At 41.5% G+C, this 18,372-nt stretch overlaps 1 protein-coding gene across 3 annotated transcripts in view; it reads left to right on the top strand.

The window, feature by feature from the left end:
• Positions 1 to 18,372, top strand: part of LOC133655326 (disintegrin and metalloproteinase domain-containing protein 12-like) — a 221,493-nt gene that overhangs the window by 147,854 nt on the left and 55,267 nt on the right. For all 3 annotated transcript variants that reach the window (XR_009826981.1, XM_062055353.1, XM_062055354.1), the window contains 3 exons: positions 14,339 to 14,410; positions 14,498 to 14,569; positions 14,662 to 14,831. Coding sequence is in view for 2 of the 3 variants with exons in the window: in XM_062055353.1 (XP_061911337.1) it covers positions 14,339 to 14,410; positions 14,498 to 14,569; positions 14,662 to 14,831 (314 nt within the window). In the remaining variant the exon portion in view is untranslated. The remainder of the gene's footprint in view (positions 1 to 14,338; positions 14,411 to 14,497; positions 14,570 to 14,661; positions 14,832 to 18,372) is intronic.

Genomic DNA, 18,372 nt, shown 5'->3' with positions numbered 1-18,372 from the left:
CGAAAAAAAGGAGAAAAACTAGCTAATTCGCATCTTTTTATGGAACATCATTAGTAATTTTTCCTGATTAAGATTAATTTTAGAATTTTGATGACATGTTTTAAATAGGTTAAAATCCAATCTGCACTTTGTTAGAATATATAACAAATTGGACCAAGCTATATTTCTAACAAAGACAAATCATTATTTCTTCTAGATTTTCCAGAACAAACATTTTAAAAGAAATTCAAAAGACTTTGAAATAAGATTTAAATTTGATTCTACGGATTTTCTAGATTTGCCAGAATATTTTTTTTGAATTTTAATCATAATAAGTTTGAAGAAATATTTCACAAATATTCTTCGTCGAAAAAATTTAATTAAAAACATTTTATTATTCTTTACAATATAAAAAATAAATTTACTTGAACATTGATTTAAATTGTCAGGAAAGAAGAGGAAGGCATTTAAAAGGTAAAAAGGTATATGTGTTTAAAAATCCTAAAATCATTTTTAAGGTTGTATTTTTTCTCTAAAATTGTCTTTCTGAAAGTTATAAGAAGCAAAGTAAAAAAAATAATGAATTTATTTAAACAAGTGAAGACCAAGTCTTTAAAATATTTTCTTGGATTTTCAAATTCTATTTGAGTTTTGTCTCTCTTAGAATTAAAAATGTCGGGCAAAGCGAGACCAGCTTGCTAGTAAATAAATACAATTTAAAAAATAGAGGCAGCTCACTGGTAAGTGCTGCTATTTGAGCTATTTTTAAGAACAGGCCAGCGGGCTACTCATCTGGGGCCGTACTTATCAAGCTTCTTAGAGTGCCATTTTACACTTAAGTCCCGAGAATTTGCGAAATTTAGTCCTACTCTCAAACTTAAGAATAAAAGCTTTTTATCAACGTTCTTAAGTCCAAGAATCACTCCTACTCTCCACGATATTTAAGAGACCTTCAGAGGTGTCTTAAGTGGTTAGGAGTTGCCAGCAGGGGATGGCACTGAGGCGAGAGAGACGTGCGCCAACGTTCAGGGAACGGAACAATGTTTAGTTTTTTTTATGACGAGCAGCTGATCAAACGGTATCGTTTAGACAGAGCGGATATTATTTTTGTCACAGATTTAATACTTTTCGATTCCTTGTTGATTTCTGCATGTGTCTGCAGTGGGCTAGTATATATAGAGCCACCCACACCAGTTTCAAATTAGTTGCCTAATTAATGAATTGGAAAGAAAATGTTATGAGAGTAGCGTATGTGTGTGGCCGTGAGGTGAGTGACGTCAGTGAGTGTGTGGGCGAGAGAAGAGAGGGAGCGGTAGCGTGAGTGCCGGCGGGGACTAGTTTGTTTTGTATTATTTTGTAGTTTATTGTCAATATATACACTCCCATTGTCCACTTAAATATTTCCAAGATATTTCTTTATTCTTAGACAACGGATTCCCTTCCGTGATTGGTCATTTCTATGGACACAGAAATGACGTCACCTAAAATTGCGTTTACGGCACATAGTAATGTCGTAATTCAGCTCTGAGTGTGACACTTAAGATTCAGTCCTACACTTCGCTGAAAGTGTGAGTAAGACGCTTGATAACTAACTTTTAAGTGCAGCTTTCAGCCAAGAATTTATTTACTCTTAAGTCAACTCTTAGCAGACTTCTTAGGAGTCATTCTAAGAAGCTTGATAAGTACGGCCCCTGGTCCTTACGGGCTACCTGGTGCCCGCGGGCACCGCGTTGGTGACCCCTGCTTTCGAGACTTTACAGCACACCCTCGTCCTCCTCCGCTGTTGTTTGTTCTTGTTGTGCATCACGCTTCAACCGATGCGTTCAACCGATGCGTTCAACGCGGCGTGGTTTTTGGCAGTACTACTTTTAAAAAGTGGAGTGGAGGGAAACCAGCGCCCAAATCCAAGTTGAGAGCTAAGCCGACTGCGTTCTTTCTTCACCTGAATCCCCCGGGGTGCAGATAACGCAAATAATTTAAGAGGCTTGCTTCGCTTCATATTTAATACACGCCACCACTTGTTGAATTATTCACTCATCTTTTCCCGTCTGATCTAATGGCGCCCATTAGGATTGTGTCACGTCGACAGCCGGGGATGGTAAACGCCCGCTGAAAGCACACGGTGTGTTGAAAAGCGGCGGTTTTGCCCTGGATGAGGGTTTGGCCTAACACGTGTGTGCTATTTAGAAAAGCTCTGTGGTTCTCCTTTTAGACAGGAGGATAAATCACCGGGGAGTGTCGACCCTAAGAGTTAAGTAAAGTACCGATGATTGTCACACACACACACTAGGTGTGGTGAAATAGTCCTCTGCATTTGACCCATCCCCTTGTTCACCCTCCTGGGAGGTGAGGGGAGCAGTGAGCAGCAGTGGTGGCCGCGCCCGGGAATCATTTTTGGTGATTTAACCCCCAATTCCAACCCTTGATGCTGAGTGCCAAGCAGGGAGGTAATGGCTCCCATTTTTATAGTCTTTGGTATGACTCGGCCGGGGTCCGATCTCAGGGTGGACACTCTAACCCAGTGTTTTTCAACCACTGTGCCGCGGCAGTCTGGTGTGTCGTGTGTCATTATCTAATTTTACCTATTTGGGTTAAAAATAGTTTTTGCAAGCCAGTAATTATAGTCTGCAAATGATGTGTCGTTGTTGAGTGTCAGTGCTGTCTAGAGCTCGGCAGAGTAACCGTGTAATACTCTTCCATATCAGTAGGTGGCAGCCGGTAGCTAGTTGCTTTGTAGATGTCGGAAACAGCGGGAGGCAGTGTGCAGGTAAAAAGGTGTCTTAATGCTTAAACCAAAGGTAAACAAAAGGTGAGGGCCTCCTAAGAAAAGACATTGAAGCTTAGGGAAGGCTATGCAGAACGAAACTACAATTGAACTGGCTGCAAAGTAAACAAAAACAGAATGCTGGACATATACATATACATATACATATATATATATATACACTACTGTTCAAAAGTTTGGGGTCACATTGAAATGTACTTATTTTTGAAGGAAAAGCACTGTACTTTTCAATGAAGATAACTTTAAACTAGTCTTAACTTTAGAGAAATACACTCTATACATTGCTAATGTGGTAAATGACTATTCTAGCTGCAAATGTCTGCTTTTTGGTGCAATATCTACATAGGTGTATAGAGGCCCATTTCCAGCAACTATCACTCCAGTGTTCTAATGGTACAATGTGTTTGCTCATTGGCTCAGAAGGCTAATTGATGATTAGAAAACCCTTGTGCAATCATGTTCACACATCCGAAAACAGTTTAGCTCGTTACAGAAGCTACAAAACTGACCTTCCTTTGAGCAGATTGAGTTTCTGGAGCATCACATTTGTGGGCTCAATTAAACGCTCAAAATGGCCAGAAAAAGAGAACTTTCATCTGAAACTTGATAGTCTATTCTTGTTCTTAGAAATGAAGGCTATTCCACTAAATTGTTTGGGTGACCCCAAACTTTTGAACGGTAGTGTAGATATATATATATACATACATACATACATATATACATACATACATATATATATGTATATATATCACGGCCCCCAGCCGAATTGTTTTACCCCAATGCGGCCCCGGAGTCAAAAAGTTTGGGGACCCCTGCTTTAAAGTCATATCCAACAATTGCAACAACGACTCTTTAATGTCAACCGAGTTTAGTTTTTTAATGATTTCTGCTGTGCCTCGGCTCAAAAAAAGGTTGAAAAGCACTGCTCTAACCCCTCGGCCACTGCGCTGACTTTAAAGATGATCAATGCAGATAAGTGGGAAAAACACTCGCCCTGGTGATCTCCTATCGGACTTCCTTGAAGGAGTGGACGCGCTAATTCAGCAGGTCAATGTGATTCAACCCCCACCCGGGGACTTTCCACCCTCCTTCAAGATGATTCCCATCTTTGCAAGTCATTCCCTGGACGGAGGTTCTGTTGACATCGGGGCGTGTTTGGCGGGAATGGTGCCAAACATATGGCGCTAAAAAACACTGGCTGTCTTTCGACATTTGTTTTTTTTTTCCCCTCCTCTCTCTCCCGGGCGGATTAAGGAGAAGACTCTCACTGCATCTCGGATTAATGTGATTCGTGTGAGCTAACGAAGGCTGACGGATCGGCGCTAAACAAAGTCGACGACGTTAATGGAGGACGACAAAGAAGAGCGCTTCCCTGGCTAACACGGGAGGTGCGAAGGGGGGAACCAAGTGAGAACAGATGCTCGGCTTGTTGTATTACCAGGAAAAAAGTAGGAACTAAATAAGATAAATGATACTGTTTGTACACCGTAAATACTCTAATTGTAGTGTGGGGGTTTATTTCCCCCTAAACTGCCAAAGTGGCAGTAATTGGAAGCTTTGACGATGAAGAAAGCGAGAAGGAAAACACCCTCTATTAACACTGGAGATGTCCGATAATGGCTTTTTTGCAGATATTGTCCAACTCTTAATTACCGATTCCGATATCAACCGATACCGATATATACAGTCGTGGAATTAACACATTATTATGCCTCATTTTGTTGTGATGCCCCGCTGGATGCATTCAACAATGTAACAAGGTTTTCCAAAATAAATCAACTCAAGTTATGGAAGAAAATGCCAACATGGCACTGCCATATTTATTATTGAAGTCACAAAGTGCATTATTTTTTTTAACATGCCTCAAAACAGCAGCTTGGAATTTGGGACATGCTCTCCCTGGGAGCATTATAGCGTCCCGGAAGAGTTAGTGCTGCAAGGGGTTCTGGGTATTTGTTCTGTAATAATAATAATAATAGATTTTATTTGTAAAAAGCACTTTACATTGAGTAAACAACCTCAAAGTGCTACAGTGTATTAAAAAATGAAATAAAATAAAAAGATAATAAAAAATAAAAACTAGAACAGCCAAATAGCTAGAACTAGTATGCATATATCTAAAAAAAATGCTTTTTTTTTTATTTTTATTTTTAAAAGAAGGGTTTTTAAGCCTTTTTTAAAAGCATCCACAGTCTGTGGTGTCCTCAGGTGGTCAGGGAGAGCGTTCCACAGACTGGGAGCGGCGGAGCCGTTTATGTTGTGTTACGGTGCGGATGTTCTCCCGAAATGTGTTTGTCAGTCTTGTTTGGTGTGGGTTCACACTTTAACGTTACAGTGTTAAAGTTGTTTATACGGCCACCCTCAGTGTGACCTGTATGGCTGTTGACCAAGTGTGCCTTGCATTCACTTGTGTGTGTGTGAAAAAGCCGTAGATATTATGTGACTGGGCCGGCACGCAAAGGCAGTGCCTTTAAGGTTTATTGGCGCTCTGTACTTCTCGCTACGTCCGTGTACACAGTGACGTTTTAAAAAGTCAAAAATGTTACTTTTTGAAACCGATACCGATAATTTCCGATATTACATTTTAAAGCATTTATCGGCCGATAATATCTGGGCCGCCACCTCAATTGGTGCGGCCCCCAAAAGGGTGGAAATAATATGTTTTAATAAAGTACCTTTTCTTTTCTTAATAAATAAATTACAAAAATAAATGTACTGTGTGCAATTACATATAATTACACTTTAATCATCTCTAATAATAAAACAAAATATTATGTCACCGTGCATTTCAAAACAATGTTTTTGTTCAAATAAAGATAAATACTTGAATATCTGCTTGATTTCGGATTTCAATCCAACAAATTGTTCATGCGAAAATTTTACAGTAGCATTTTTACAGTAAATCCACTTTCAGTGTAGAGTAATAATACACTATAAAAACACGACAACCGTAGATTTTATAGTATGAAAAAAACGAGAGTGAATTTTTCCGTAAAAAAACTGTGGTACCGTTTTTCCATTCCATTTCATTTAATTCCATTTATTTATTTATTTTGTATGCTGCAATAAAAAATAAAAAATGCAAATATTTCGGTAAAATTGTGGTGACAGTTTTTAACGGTACAATCTAAAGATTTTGTTTTGTACGGCGTACATTAAAAAAAAGAAATAATAATCAAATACATAGACATGTTTTATATATCCACATTTATATTCATACTGTATATTATTCACTGTTAAAAGCGGCCCTCTGAGGGCAACCATAACTGCGACGTGGCCCTTAATGAAAACCAGTCTGACACGCCTGCTGGAGACCTTCAACCCGCAGCGCCTGCAATGAGCGAATTGTCCAAAAGGTGGCGCCATAGCACAAACCTTTTTTCAGTTTCTCTCGGTGTTTTATGAAAACTATTTGTTAAATACAAAACATTATGGCTGGTAGTACAGGAAAATGTACAAATTAGCGGCGCCGTTTTATAGACCGCGGGGTTCAAAGCGTCGGAAATACGGTAATATCACTGTGGAAGTTGCTTCGTAGACACGGCGCGGGAGCCAAGCGTGCAGTTTTTAACAACGTTTTTAATGTGCATAGGTTTTTATCAAAATATTTCTCCCGCAGAAGTCACGTCCGTATCCTCTCTCCCCCTCTGCTCTCGGCCGCTCGCTGTTAAAGACAGCAGATGATTGGATTAACACGTACCACCTGTGCAATCTAATCAGCTGTGTCTCGCCGTCAGCACATGCCCCGCCCCCATCCGACGGTGCTCGCCCTCAGCACCATAGACCGAGGCGGTGACCTTTGCTCCTGCAGGCGCGCTAGCCACCCCTCCCTCCACCATCACATGTTCAGGTTTTTTCTTGTTTTTGCTCTTTTTCTCGTACATTTTTACCAACAAAAAATTAAAAATGCTTCCCCCCCCCCGGGCCGCACTTTGGACTGTTGTAAAACTACGAACCAAATCTGTGGACAACCTCTGGGCTTATTCTGTTCAGAATTTATTACAAAAACAACAAAAAACCATGCAAGAGAGTCCTGTTCAGCATGCAGCATCGGGCCCGCTTAGATAAGCCGCCATGTGCCGCCCCGCTTCAGGCTCCAGAGATAAGTGGCATCCTGGCAGAGGCGCTGCTAGGACGACGAGTGAGGGGGTAAAAAAAAACCAAAACAAGTCATTTCCTTATCACTTCTTGTATACTTCAAGCCCAAAAAGATGTGAAGAATATAACACCTGAGAGCTTTTTTTTTTTTCCTGTTTCTCTCTGCTTTATCTACTCAGACAAAGCTCTGAGGCGTGAGATCATAAACGTTGTCGAACGCGTCTTCATCTCGTCATCGAAACTAAAGCCGCTTATCTGGCAAAGAACACGACCTAAGGGTTGAAGAATATTTCCTTCTAAATTCCCTTTTTTTTTTTTTGCGGCATCAAGAACAAATTGGATGCATTATTGACTCTGCGGCGACGACGATGAAGCAAGCAGCGCTTCAAGGCTCAGGTTCACAAGTTCAGTGGAAGTGAGCGTGGTCGCCACGGGGGGGCGGGGGGGGGGGGGGGGGGGGGCGGGGGGGCAATGTGGAGCACTCTTCAGTCCTTTCTGGCTTATCTGAGCTGCAGGATGGAGGAGAGGCCAGAGGATCCTGGCAGGCTGGGCAGAGAGGATGAAGAGGACCAGGGAGGAGGACCACGCTGTGCTCTCACAGTCCCAATTAACAGGACTGGAGCTGGGAACTTACTGTCAATATCCTCCATTGGTAGTGTTCCTTATTGCAGTACTCCAGTTTTCCTGCAGTCCTCAGTCTCCTCTTGGATAGATCGCAAAGAAGTAAGGAGGAGGACACGTTCTCCTCCATTGTGGCTGTTTGTGTCCTCCTTGCTAGAGTGCTCCTTTTACTTGCTGCCCTCAGTCTCCTCTTGGATAAAACGCAAATAAGTAAGGAGGAGGACACGTTCTCCTCCATTGTTGCTGTTTGTGTCCTCCTCGCTAGAGTGCTCCTTTTTCTTGCTGCCCTCAGTCTCCTCTTGGATAAAATGCAGACACAAACTGAGACCCTTGCTCTCCTTTGTTGTTGCGGTTTGTCTTCGATTCACCACAGCACTCCATTTTTTTGCAGCCCTCAGTCTCCTTTTGGATAAAATATAGCAAACTACTGCTGCAAAAATAGTCCACCAGTGGTTCTCAAACTTTTTTCACCAGGTACCACCTCAAAAAAAACTTGGTTCTCAAAGGACTACCGTAAATACAAGACGCCCCTGCTTTTTTCCCCATTGTTGCTGTATGTTTTTGCTTTGCCACAGTGCTCCGTTTTCTTGCAGCCCACAGTCTCCTTTTGGATAAAACATTGAGATATAAATACAGTAGACGTAGGAGGACACGTTCTCCTTCATTGTTGCTGTTTGTGTCCTCCTTGCTAGAGTGCTCCTTTTTCTTGCTGCCCTCAGTCTCCTCTTGGATAAAACGCAAAGAAGTAAGGAGGAGGACACGTTCTCCTCCATTGTTGCTGTTTGTGTCCTCCTTACTAGAGTGTTCCTTTTACTTGCTGCCCTCAGTCTCCTCTTGGATAAAACGCAAAGAAGTAAGGAGGAGGACACGTTCTCCTTCATTGTTGCTGTTTGTGTCCTCCTCGCTAGAGTGCTCCTTTTTCTTGCTGCCCTCAGTCTCCTCTTGGATAAATTGCAAAGAAGTAAGGGGGAGGACACGTTCTCCTCCATTGTTGCTGTTTGTGTCCTCCTTACTAGAGTGCTCCTTTGTCTTGCTGCCCTCAGTCTCCTCTTGGATAAAAGGCAAAGAAGTAAGGAGGAGGACACGTTCTCCTCCATTGTTGCTGTTTGTGTCCTCCTTACTAGAGTGCTCCTTTGTCTTGCTGCCCTCAGTCTCCTCTTGGATAAAACGCAAAGAAGTAAGGAGGAGGACACGTTCTCCTCCATCGTTGCTGTTAGTGTCCTCCTTGCTAGAGTGGCTCGGTTGGTACAGCGGCTGTGCCAGCAACTTGAGGGTTCCAGGTTCGATCCCCGTTTCCGCCATCCTAGTCACTGCCGTTGTGTCCTTGGGTAAGACACTTTACCCACCTGCTCCCAGTGCCACCCACACTGGTTTAAATGTAACTTAGATAATGGGTTTCACTAAGTAAAGTGCTTTGAGTCACTAGAGAAAAGCGCTATATAAATATAATTCACTTCACTTTTTCTTGCTGCCCTCAGTCTCCTCTTGGATAAAACGCAGACACAAACTGAGATGCTTGCTCTCCTCCGTTGTTGCGGTTTGTCTTGTATTTACCACGGCACTCCATTTTTTTGCAGCCCTCAGTCTCCTCTTGGATAAAATATAGCAAACTACTGCAAAAATAGTCGCCCAGTGGTCCTCAAACTTTTTTCACCAGGTACCACCTCAAAAAAAATTGTTGCAGTTTGTTGTTGCTTTGCCACAGTGCTCCGTTTTCTTGCAGCCCACAGTCTCCTTTTGGATAAAACGTTGAGATATAAATACAGGAGATGGAGAAGGAGACGTTCTCCTCCATTGTTGCCTTTTATCTTTCCAAGTCTCCTCTTGGGAAAAAAAATACAGAGAAGTAATGTAAATAGTGAATACCTTTATTCTCGTTACATGTTGCTGGTATGCTCAAAGTTTGCAGAGGTTGCATTTGAAAGTGTACCACCTCACTGACCAAACATTCCACCTATGTGGCGGCTACACACTCAGCGTGTGCAAACCGAGCTTGACGCGCTGATGAAGTCGTTTCGAGACAAGTGCTTGTGCCCGTGCGAGCATCACCGGAGCAGATGGCGGCGTGGCAACAAGCCAACCTCATCGCCTCTGCAGAAGGTTGTTCCCAAGAAGTTAATTTGACGCTCTACCAAAAAGTTGTGCAGCGTCCACGTAGGGATGCTTACCCAGTCCGGTAGATTTTTTGGGCGCCAACCAAATCCCGCCAGTCGCACCGGGCACCGATTCACGTGAAATCCAACGTCGCTATGTTGTGGGTCTTAGGTTTGTTTGTTTTTATTATTGAAATGATGGAATAACCGTGATCGATAACTGCTCATTGTAGGGTTGTACGGTATACCAGTATTAGTATAGTACCGCAATACTAATCATATTCTGTACTATACCGCCTCTAAAAAGTTTCTTACAAGTATCATCCCTGCAGGACGAGGAATAGCTAAACATGCTTCACTACACACCATAGCTCACCGGCGTCACAATGTAAACAAACACCATGGGTGGACCTACACCTAACATCCACTGTAATGATACCAAGTACAGGAGCGTATCTAGTCGATACTAGTATGATTACATCCATATTTTTTGCCATTTGAACATCTTCTTTCATTTTTTTAATATTATATTATGTTTATAAACTCAGGAAATATGTCCCTGGATACATGAGGCCTTTGAATATGACCAATGTATGATCCTGTAACTACTTGGTATCGGATTGATACCCAAATTTGTGGTGTCATCCAAAACTAATATAAAGTATCCAAATAACAGAAGAATAAGTGATTATTACATGTAGGGATGTCCGATAATGGCTTTTTGCCGATATCCGATATGCCGATATTGTTCAACTCTTTAATTACCGATACCGATATCAACCGATATATACAGTCGTGGAATTAACACATTATTATGCCTAATTTGGACAACCAGGTATGGTGAAGATAAGGTACTTTTTTTAAAAAAATGAATCAAATAAAATAAGATAAATAAATTAAAAACATTTTCTTGAATAAAAAAGAAAGTAAAACAATATAAAAACAGTTACATAGAAACTAGTAATTAATGAAAATTTGTAAAATTAAGTGTTAAAGGTTAGTATTATTAGTGGAGCAGCAGCACGCACAATCATGTGTGCTTACGGACTGTATCCCTTGCAGACTGTATTGATATATATTGATATATAATGTAGGAAGCAGAATATTGATAACAGAAAGAAACAACCCTTTTGTGTGAATGAGTGTAAATGGGGGGAGGGAGGTTTTTTGGGTTGGTGCACTAATTGTAAGTGTATCTTGTGTTTTTTATGTTGATTTAATAAAAACAAAAAACGATACTGATAATAAAAAAAACGATACCGATAATTTCCGATATTACATTTTAACGCATTTATCGGCCGATAATATCGGCAGACCGATATTATCGGACATCTCTAATTACATGCTGTACCAAATCTGCCCGGGGCCTTCAGAATCAACAATGCGGGCGTCTGTGAACAGTTGATAGACAATTGCGGTAGCCAATCAGATGACGAGTTGTTGTCAGTAATGCCTCCTAGCTGGCCTCGCGCTGTGATCGGATACTCACTTGGGAGCCCCAAGTGAGTATCCAATCACAAGTTGCGAAAACAGGAAGTGGCGCCGGAGCCAGAGAAAGCCGCAGAAAACTCATTGGTGCAATAACCAGGAAGATAAAGTGTTTGTCGTCCACCTAGTAATCCGCGGTGGACGGACGAAGCCAAGCAATGCAGGTGTGCGCTCCCGCGAAGGAAATCAATTTTTGGCAGTAAATCACATTTTGGCACAACCCCGACTCCTACGAGCGGTACCACTGGCTTATACGGCGTCGGATGGGTGCTACAAATCGTGAGTTAAAATATTTTATTTCTTAATTTTTTTCATGTTTCATTTGTTTTGTACGATTATTTTAATTTTGACAGTACCACGTAAAACATGTTTTAATTGCTGATGTGAGTTTATTGCAGTGTTTTTCAATCTTTTTTTGAGCCAAGGCACATTTTTTGCGTTGAAAAAATCCGGAGGCACACCACCAGCAGAAATCGTTAAAAGACGAAACTCAGTTGACAGTAAAAAGTCGTTGTCGCAATTGTTGGATATGAATTCAAACTAGAGATGTCCGATAATATCGGCCTGCCGATATTATCGGCCGATATATGCGTTAAAATGTAATATCGGAAATTATCGGTATCGTTTTTTTTATTATCGGTATCGTTTTTTTTTTTTTGTTTGTTTTTTTTTTAAATTAAATCAACATAAAAAAACACAAGATACACTTACAATTAGTGCACCAACCCCAAAAACCTCCCTCCCCCATTTACACTCATTCACACAAAAGGGTTGTTTCTTTCTGTTATTAATATTCTGCTTCCTACATTATATATCAATATATATCAATACAGTCTGCAAGGGATACAGTCCGTAAGCACACATGATTGTGCGTGCTGCTGCTCCACTAATAGTACTAACCTTTAACAGTTAATTTTACTAATTATCATTCATTACTAGTTTCTATGTAACTGTTTTTATATTGTTGTACTTTCTTTTTTATTCAAGAAAATGTTTTTAATTTATTTATCTTATTTTACTAATTTTTTAAAAAAGTACCTTATCTTCACCATACCTGGTTGTCCAAATTAGGCATAATAATGTGTTAATTCCACGACTGCATATATCGGTTGATATCGGTATCGGTTGATATCGGTATCGGTAATTAAAGAGTTGGACAATATCCGGATATCGGCAAAAAGCCATTATCGGACATCCCTAATTCAAACCATAACCAAGCATGCATCACTATAGCTCTTGTCTCAAAGTATTTTGAGTTTTTCTGTGTTTTTCTGTGTGTAGTGTTTTAGTTCTTGTCTTGCGCTCCTATTTTGGAGTTGATTGTCATGTCATATACGGATGTACATTGTGGACGCCGTCTTTGCTCCACAGTAAGTCTTTGCTGTCGTCCAGCATTCTGTTTTTGTTTACTTTGTAGCCAGTTCAGTTTTAGTTTCGTTCTGCATAGCCTTCCCTAAGCTTCAATGCCTTTTCTTAGGGTCGCTCACCTTTTGTTTATTTTTGGTTTACCTGCACACGGCCTACCGCTGTTTCCGACATCTACAAAGCAATTAGCTACCTGCTGCCACCTACTGATATGGAAGAGTATTACACGGTTACTCCGCCGAGCTCTAGACAGCACCGACACTCAACAACAACACATCATTTGCAGACTATGATTACTGGTTTGCAAAAAGTATTTTTAACCTAAATAGGTGAAATTAGATAACACTAGACTGTATCTCGTGGTTGAAAAATACTGGTTTATTGAATGTAAAATGCGCCGAAAAAAAGACTGTTTTGTACACCTTTTGAGGGCTTCAATGCCCGGTGGTGTGCAAGTGTGTTTCTGTATAGTATCTCCAGCCGTGGTATTTTGAGAGGTGAAGTCGGACTAAGTAGGACATCACTAAATGGTAAATGGGTTGTACTCGTATAGCGCTTTTCTACCTTCAAGGTTCCTCAAAGCGCTTTGACACTATTTCCACATTCACCCACATTATGTCGCTAAGAAAAGGCATTGAAGCTTAGGAAAAGCTACGCAGAACGAAACTAAAACTGAACTGGCTGCAAAGTAAACAAAAACAGAATGCTGGACGACAGCAAAGACTTACTGTGGCGCAAAGACGGCGACCACAATGTACATTAAGATTAAAGTCCAAATGATTGTCACACACACACTAGATGTGGTGAAATTTGTCCTCTGCATTTGACCCATCCCCTTGGGGAGCAGTGGGCAGCAGCGGCGCCGCGCCCGGGAATCATTTTGGTGATTTAAACCCCAACTCCAACCCGTGTTGCTGTTTATAGTCTTTGGTATGACTCGGCTGGGATTTGAACTCCAACATACCGATCTCAGGGTGGACACTCTAACCACTAGGCCATCCGAACATGGGTTATACTTGTATAGTTCTTTTCTACCTCCAAGGTACTCAAAGCGCTTTGACACTATTTCCACATTCACCCACATTATGCCGCTAAGAAAAGGCATTGAAGCTTAGGGAAGGCTACGCAGAACGGAACTAAAACTGAACTGGCTGCAAAGGAAACAAAAACAGAATGCTGGACGACAGCAAAGACTTACTGTGGCGCAAAGACGGCGTCCACAATGTACATCCGAACATGGGTTATACTTGTATAGTGCTTTTCTACCTCCAAGGTACTCAAAGTGCTTTCACACTATTTCCACATTCACCCACATTGTGCCGCTAAGAAAAGGCATTGAAGCTTAGGGAAGGCTACGCAGAACGAAACTAAAACTGAACTGGCTGCAAAGTAAACAAAAACAGAATGCTGGACGACAGCAAAGACTTACCTCAATGTACATCCGAACATGGGTTACACTTGTATAGCGCTTTTCTACCTTCAAGGTACTCAAAGGGCTTTGACACTATTTCCACATTCACCCATTCACACACTAACCACATTCACCCATTCATTCACACACTGATGGCGGGAGCTGCCGTGCGAGGCCCTAACCACGACCCATCGGGAGCAAAGGGTGATGTGTCTTGCTCAAGGACACGACGGACGTGACGAGGTTGGTAGAAGCTGGGGATCGAACCAGGAACCCTCAGGTTGCTGGCAACGGCCACTCTCCCGACCGCGCCATGCCGTCCCAAGGCCCGCCACTGAGTATTTGTATCAATTCCCAGGTATCGCTTCAAAGGTGAAAGGTACCCGTCCTCGGGTGTTCCTCCTGTATGCAGTTTTTTCTGTGCTGTAAGTTCGATTTCAATCAGCTGACGTCTCGTTTCCTACCCCCTTCCTTTCCTCCTCGCCACCGCTCCCGTAGCAAAAGCGCCACGCCCAGGCGACCGCCACCACCAAGTACGTGGAGCTCATCATCGTGGCCGACAACCGAGAGGTAAGCGCGACGCAGGAAGTCCTTCCCTCTGGAAACGTCGGGACAATCCCCCCCCCCCCCACTCTCATTTTCTCTCTCGCCGCCAAGTTCCAGAAGCACGGCAAGGACGTGGAGAAGGTCAAGCAGCGTCTGGCGGAGATCGCCAATTACGTGGACAAGGTAACAATTGGCATCAACGGGAAGCGGGGAGAGTCTCTGGTGAACCGAGGATGACTGAGTTATGAAGGAGTCAATCCCGCGCTACGCTTCAGTTCTACAGGGCTCTCAACATCCGGGTGGCGCTGGTGGGCCTGGAAGTGTGGAGCGACGTGGACAAGTGTCCCGTCACCCAGGACCCTTTCACCACCCTGCACGAGTTCCTGGACTGGAGGAAAGTCAAGCTGCTGCCTCTCAAGCCGCATGACAACGCTCAGCTCGTCAGGTATCGTTTTTGATGGCCGCTTCTTTGGTTGTTTTGCCAGTTAGAACAAATCTGGATAAATGCGATAACCAATAATCCGAGTGGCACAATAACCAATGTGGCACTCGGTGTCAGGGCTTGGTAAAAGGATTGGACTCAGATGCAGAGTAGGGAACTTGACAGGCTTTTATTTTGGCAGCTTCCTTTCGCCTCCAAAGTCAAGGAATACAATACTATAATTAACCAAAAAACTACTCGATGAAAAAGGTTCCAAAAAATAGGAACAACTGAAAATCACTCCGAACGGAGGAAAACACAAAACCAAAGACGAACTAATAATTGGCGCAGTAAATGCTATAAAATGTATAAACAAAAAAAACGCTCCAACGGGAGGAATAAACAACAGCTATGAACAATTCTACACCATCTTATTTAATAAAGTTGAACAAAAATAGTCACTCAAAAATTGAGGAATTGAACTAATAACTTACCACTTCGGCTGAATAAAGTCAATAACCAAAAAATCACTCTGCTGAGGAGGAAAAAGGAAAACTCAAAATAGCCACGAAGGGATTGGAGAACATGGAACATAGACTGGAGACAAGGCAAGGCGTGGACATGGACGTAGACGCTGGAAAGTACGAATGAACAAAACAATCTGGCACAGAACCAAGGAAGGAGTGGGCTTATAAGACACATGAGGGTAATAGGGAACAGGTGGTAACAATCAGGGAACAGGGATGACGTCCGACTGATGACACAAAAGGAAGGGCAAGTGACCTGAAACGAGAGGAGAGTTACTTTTCAAAATAAAACATGAAAATCACAAGACAGAAAAAAACCAAGACAAGACATCCCTCACCGCGGTGTGACACTCGGATTATTCATTACCGTATCTTTCGGACTATAAGGCGCACTTAGAAGCCTTATAACCCGCTGCGCCTAATGTACAGAATGATTCTGGTTGTGCTTGCCGACCTCGAAGCAATTTTATTTGGTGCATGGTGTAATGATAAGTGCGACCAGTAGATGGCAGTCACACATAAGAGATACGTGTAGACCGGGGGTCTAGCAGGCATGTGATTTTTCCGTCTAAAGTCGGAATTCCGTCTTTTTTAATCTCGGGGGGGAAAAAAAAATTATCTCCCGTTTTTCCGTTTTTTTTCCCGACCCTAAATCAAGATTCGAGACGTAGTTTATATTACGCCGTAGTTGATTGGTCGATATGTTCCTTGTGACCAATCAGGACATCTGTTATGAATGATGACGTTAATAACGTCATCATTCATAATGGTTACTATACGGCCATTTTCCATATGTAAACAATGTCGGTTCTCGAGAGAAAGGACGCTTTACGAGTAAAAGAAATTGATAAACATGTCAAAAATAAGTTCCGATGGGACTGGATGGAAAGGGAAATCACTGATACTGTTGGGAAGAAGGAAGTTACGACTTTGTTCGGTGATTTTATTCGGAAAATCGATGGTCCCGGAAAGGTTTTGTGCACGTGGTGTCATGATAATATTGACTATGGATCACGAGGTTTCAAGGCTTTGGAAGTACATGCGAAACGCCAAAAACATTTGAAACAACTTGAAGCAAAGAAAACTAACTTTTCACTAGCTGCTACTTTTGGATGTCAACCGAAAAGTGAGCAAACCTTACCGACTTCATCTTGTTTACATCGACAACTGCCGTAGACATGGAGAGGAAAGATCCACCCACTTCAGTTGCAGACAGGGTTGTTAATAATGAGGTAAGCTACAAAATATTTGCTTGCGAAATACGCACGTTTGTTTTAAATATTAACCAATTATTGCTTTGCGAAATATAAATGGGTTTTTCTAAAAATAAAAAGCCACGTGAAAATATATTATGAAATTACAGAAATTCAAAGAGTCGCATTATTGATTCCAGTTAACAATTTATTTGAAATAAATTTGCATATAATAATATTTTGTAATATTAAGTTCTTATGTAGTCTGTTGAAACTATTGTCAGTGGTGTAACAATCTTGAAGGTCAATATTTTCACACTTGTTTCATGCAATATGTCAGTGTCCTCACATTATTATTATTTTCTATTTTCAAATATGAGTAAACAATATTAAACACGTTTAATCATTTTCATAAATGTATATCCTGTTTTGGCGAAAAGAATGAAATCTTATTTTACAAATTTTTTTAAAAAGTACCTTATCTTCACCATACCTGGTTGTCCAAATTAGGCATAATAAAGTGTTAATTCCACGACTGTATATATCGGTTGATATCGGTATCGGTAATTAAAGAGTTGGACAATATCGGAATATCGGACATCGGCAAAAAGCCAGTATCGGTCATCCCTAATTATTATTTAATAAAAGTTTTACTTGTGTTACTGTAATGTAATAATTACAGACCCAATGAACACAAATGTGCCTTGGCTCCAAAAAGGTTAAAAAACACTGCTATAGAACCTATGTGTCAAAGTCAAGGTCCGAATGATCTATGGCCCCCGGGATGATCTTTGATTAGTATTAGAAACGGCCCTTAGGCCACATTTATTTTGCACGCACCAATACTCCATCAGTGTTGGCGCTAGGACTCTTCAAAACGGGGTCCCGGGGGCCCCATCAAGTCATAAAAATGGATTCCCACAGTCAATTTTTGTGGTCCCGCTGTTTTGTAAGCGTTTTGAAAACCAATGATAAATGTATGCATTATCCTGTTATATCTCACATTCTATATTGTGTTTTGGAAAAAGGTTGTTACTAACGTTACTTCATTCATTTAAAAAAATAATACAAAAGAAAACACATTTTTATGCACATGTAAATGTATTCAGTTATAAACATGTATTCATATGGCCTCATTCGTCGTGGTTTACCTGGCACATGAAACGTGACAAATTGGCCGAGTGCACCGTGCACTTTAGCCGCCAGATGGCAGTGTAGCATATCTTAAAATGTGTTTTGTGGCAATTCCAACTTTGACCACAGCATCAGTTGCTATAGAGCAGTGTTTTTCAACCACCGTGCCGCGGCACACAGGTGTGCCGTGAGATACAGTCTGGTGTGCCATGGGAGAGTATGTCATTTCACATATTTGGGTTAAATATATTTTATGCAAACCAGTAATTATAATCTTCAAATAAAGTGCCGTTGTTGAGTGTCTGTGCTGTCTAGAGCTCGGCGGAGTAACCGTGTAATACTCTTCCATATCAGTAGGTGGCAGCCGGTAGCTAATTGCTTCGTAGATGTCGGAAACAGCGGGAGGCAGCGTGCAGGTAAAAAGGTGTCTCAATGCTTAAACCAAAAATAAACAAAAAGTGAGTGCCCCTAAGAAAAGGCATTGGAATTTAGGGAAGGCTATGCAGAACGAAACTAAAACTGAACTGGCTACACAGTAAACAAAAACAGAATGCTGGACGACAGCAAAGACTTACACTACCGTTCAAAAGTTTGGGGTCACCCAAACAATTTTGTGGAATAGCCTTCATTTCTAAGAACAAGAATAGACTGTCGAGTTTCAGATGAAAGTTCTCTTTTTCTGGCCTTTTTGAGCGTTTAATTGACCCCACA

The sequence above is a fragment of the Entelurus aequoreus genome, linkage group LG08, assembly GCF_033978785.1.
Source record: "Entelurus aequoreus isolate RoL-2023_Sb linkage group LG08, RoL_Eaeq_v1.1, whole genome shotgun sequence".
NCBI lineage: Eukaryota > Metazoa > Chordata > Actinopteri > Syngnathiformes > Syngnathidae > Entelurus > Entelurus aequoreus.
The sequence above is the reverse complement of the archived record's forward strand: the minus strand, read 5'-3'. Positions and strand labels throughout refer to the sequence as shown.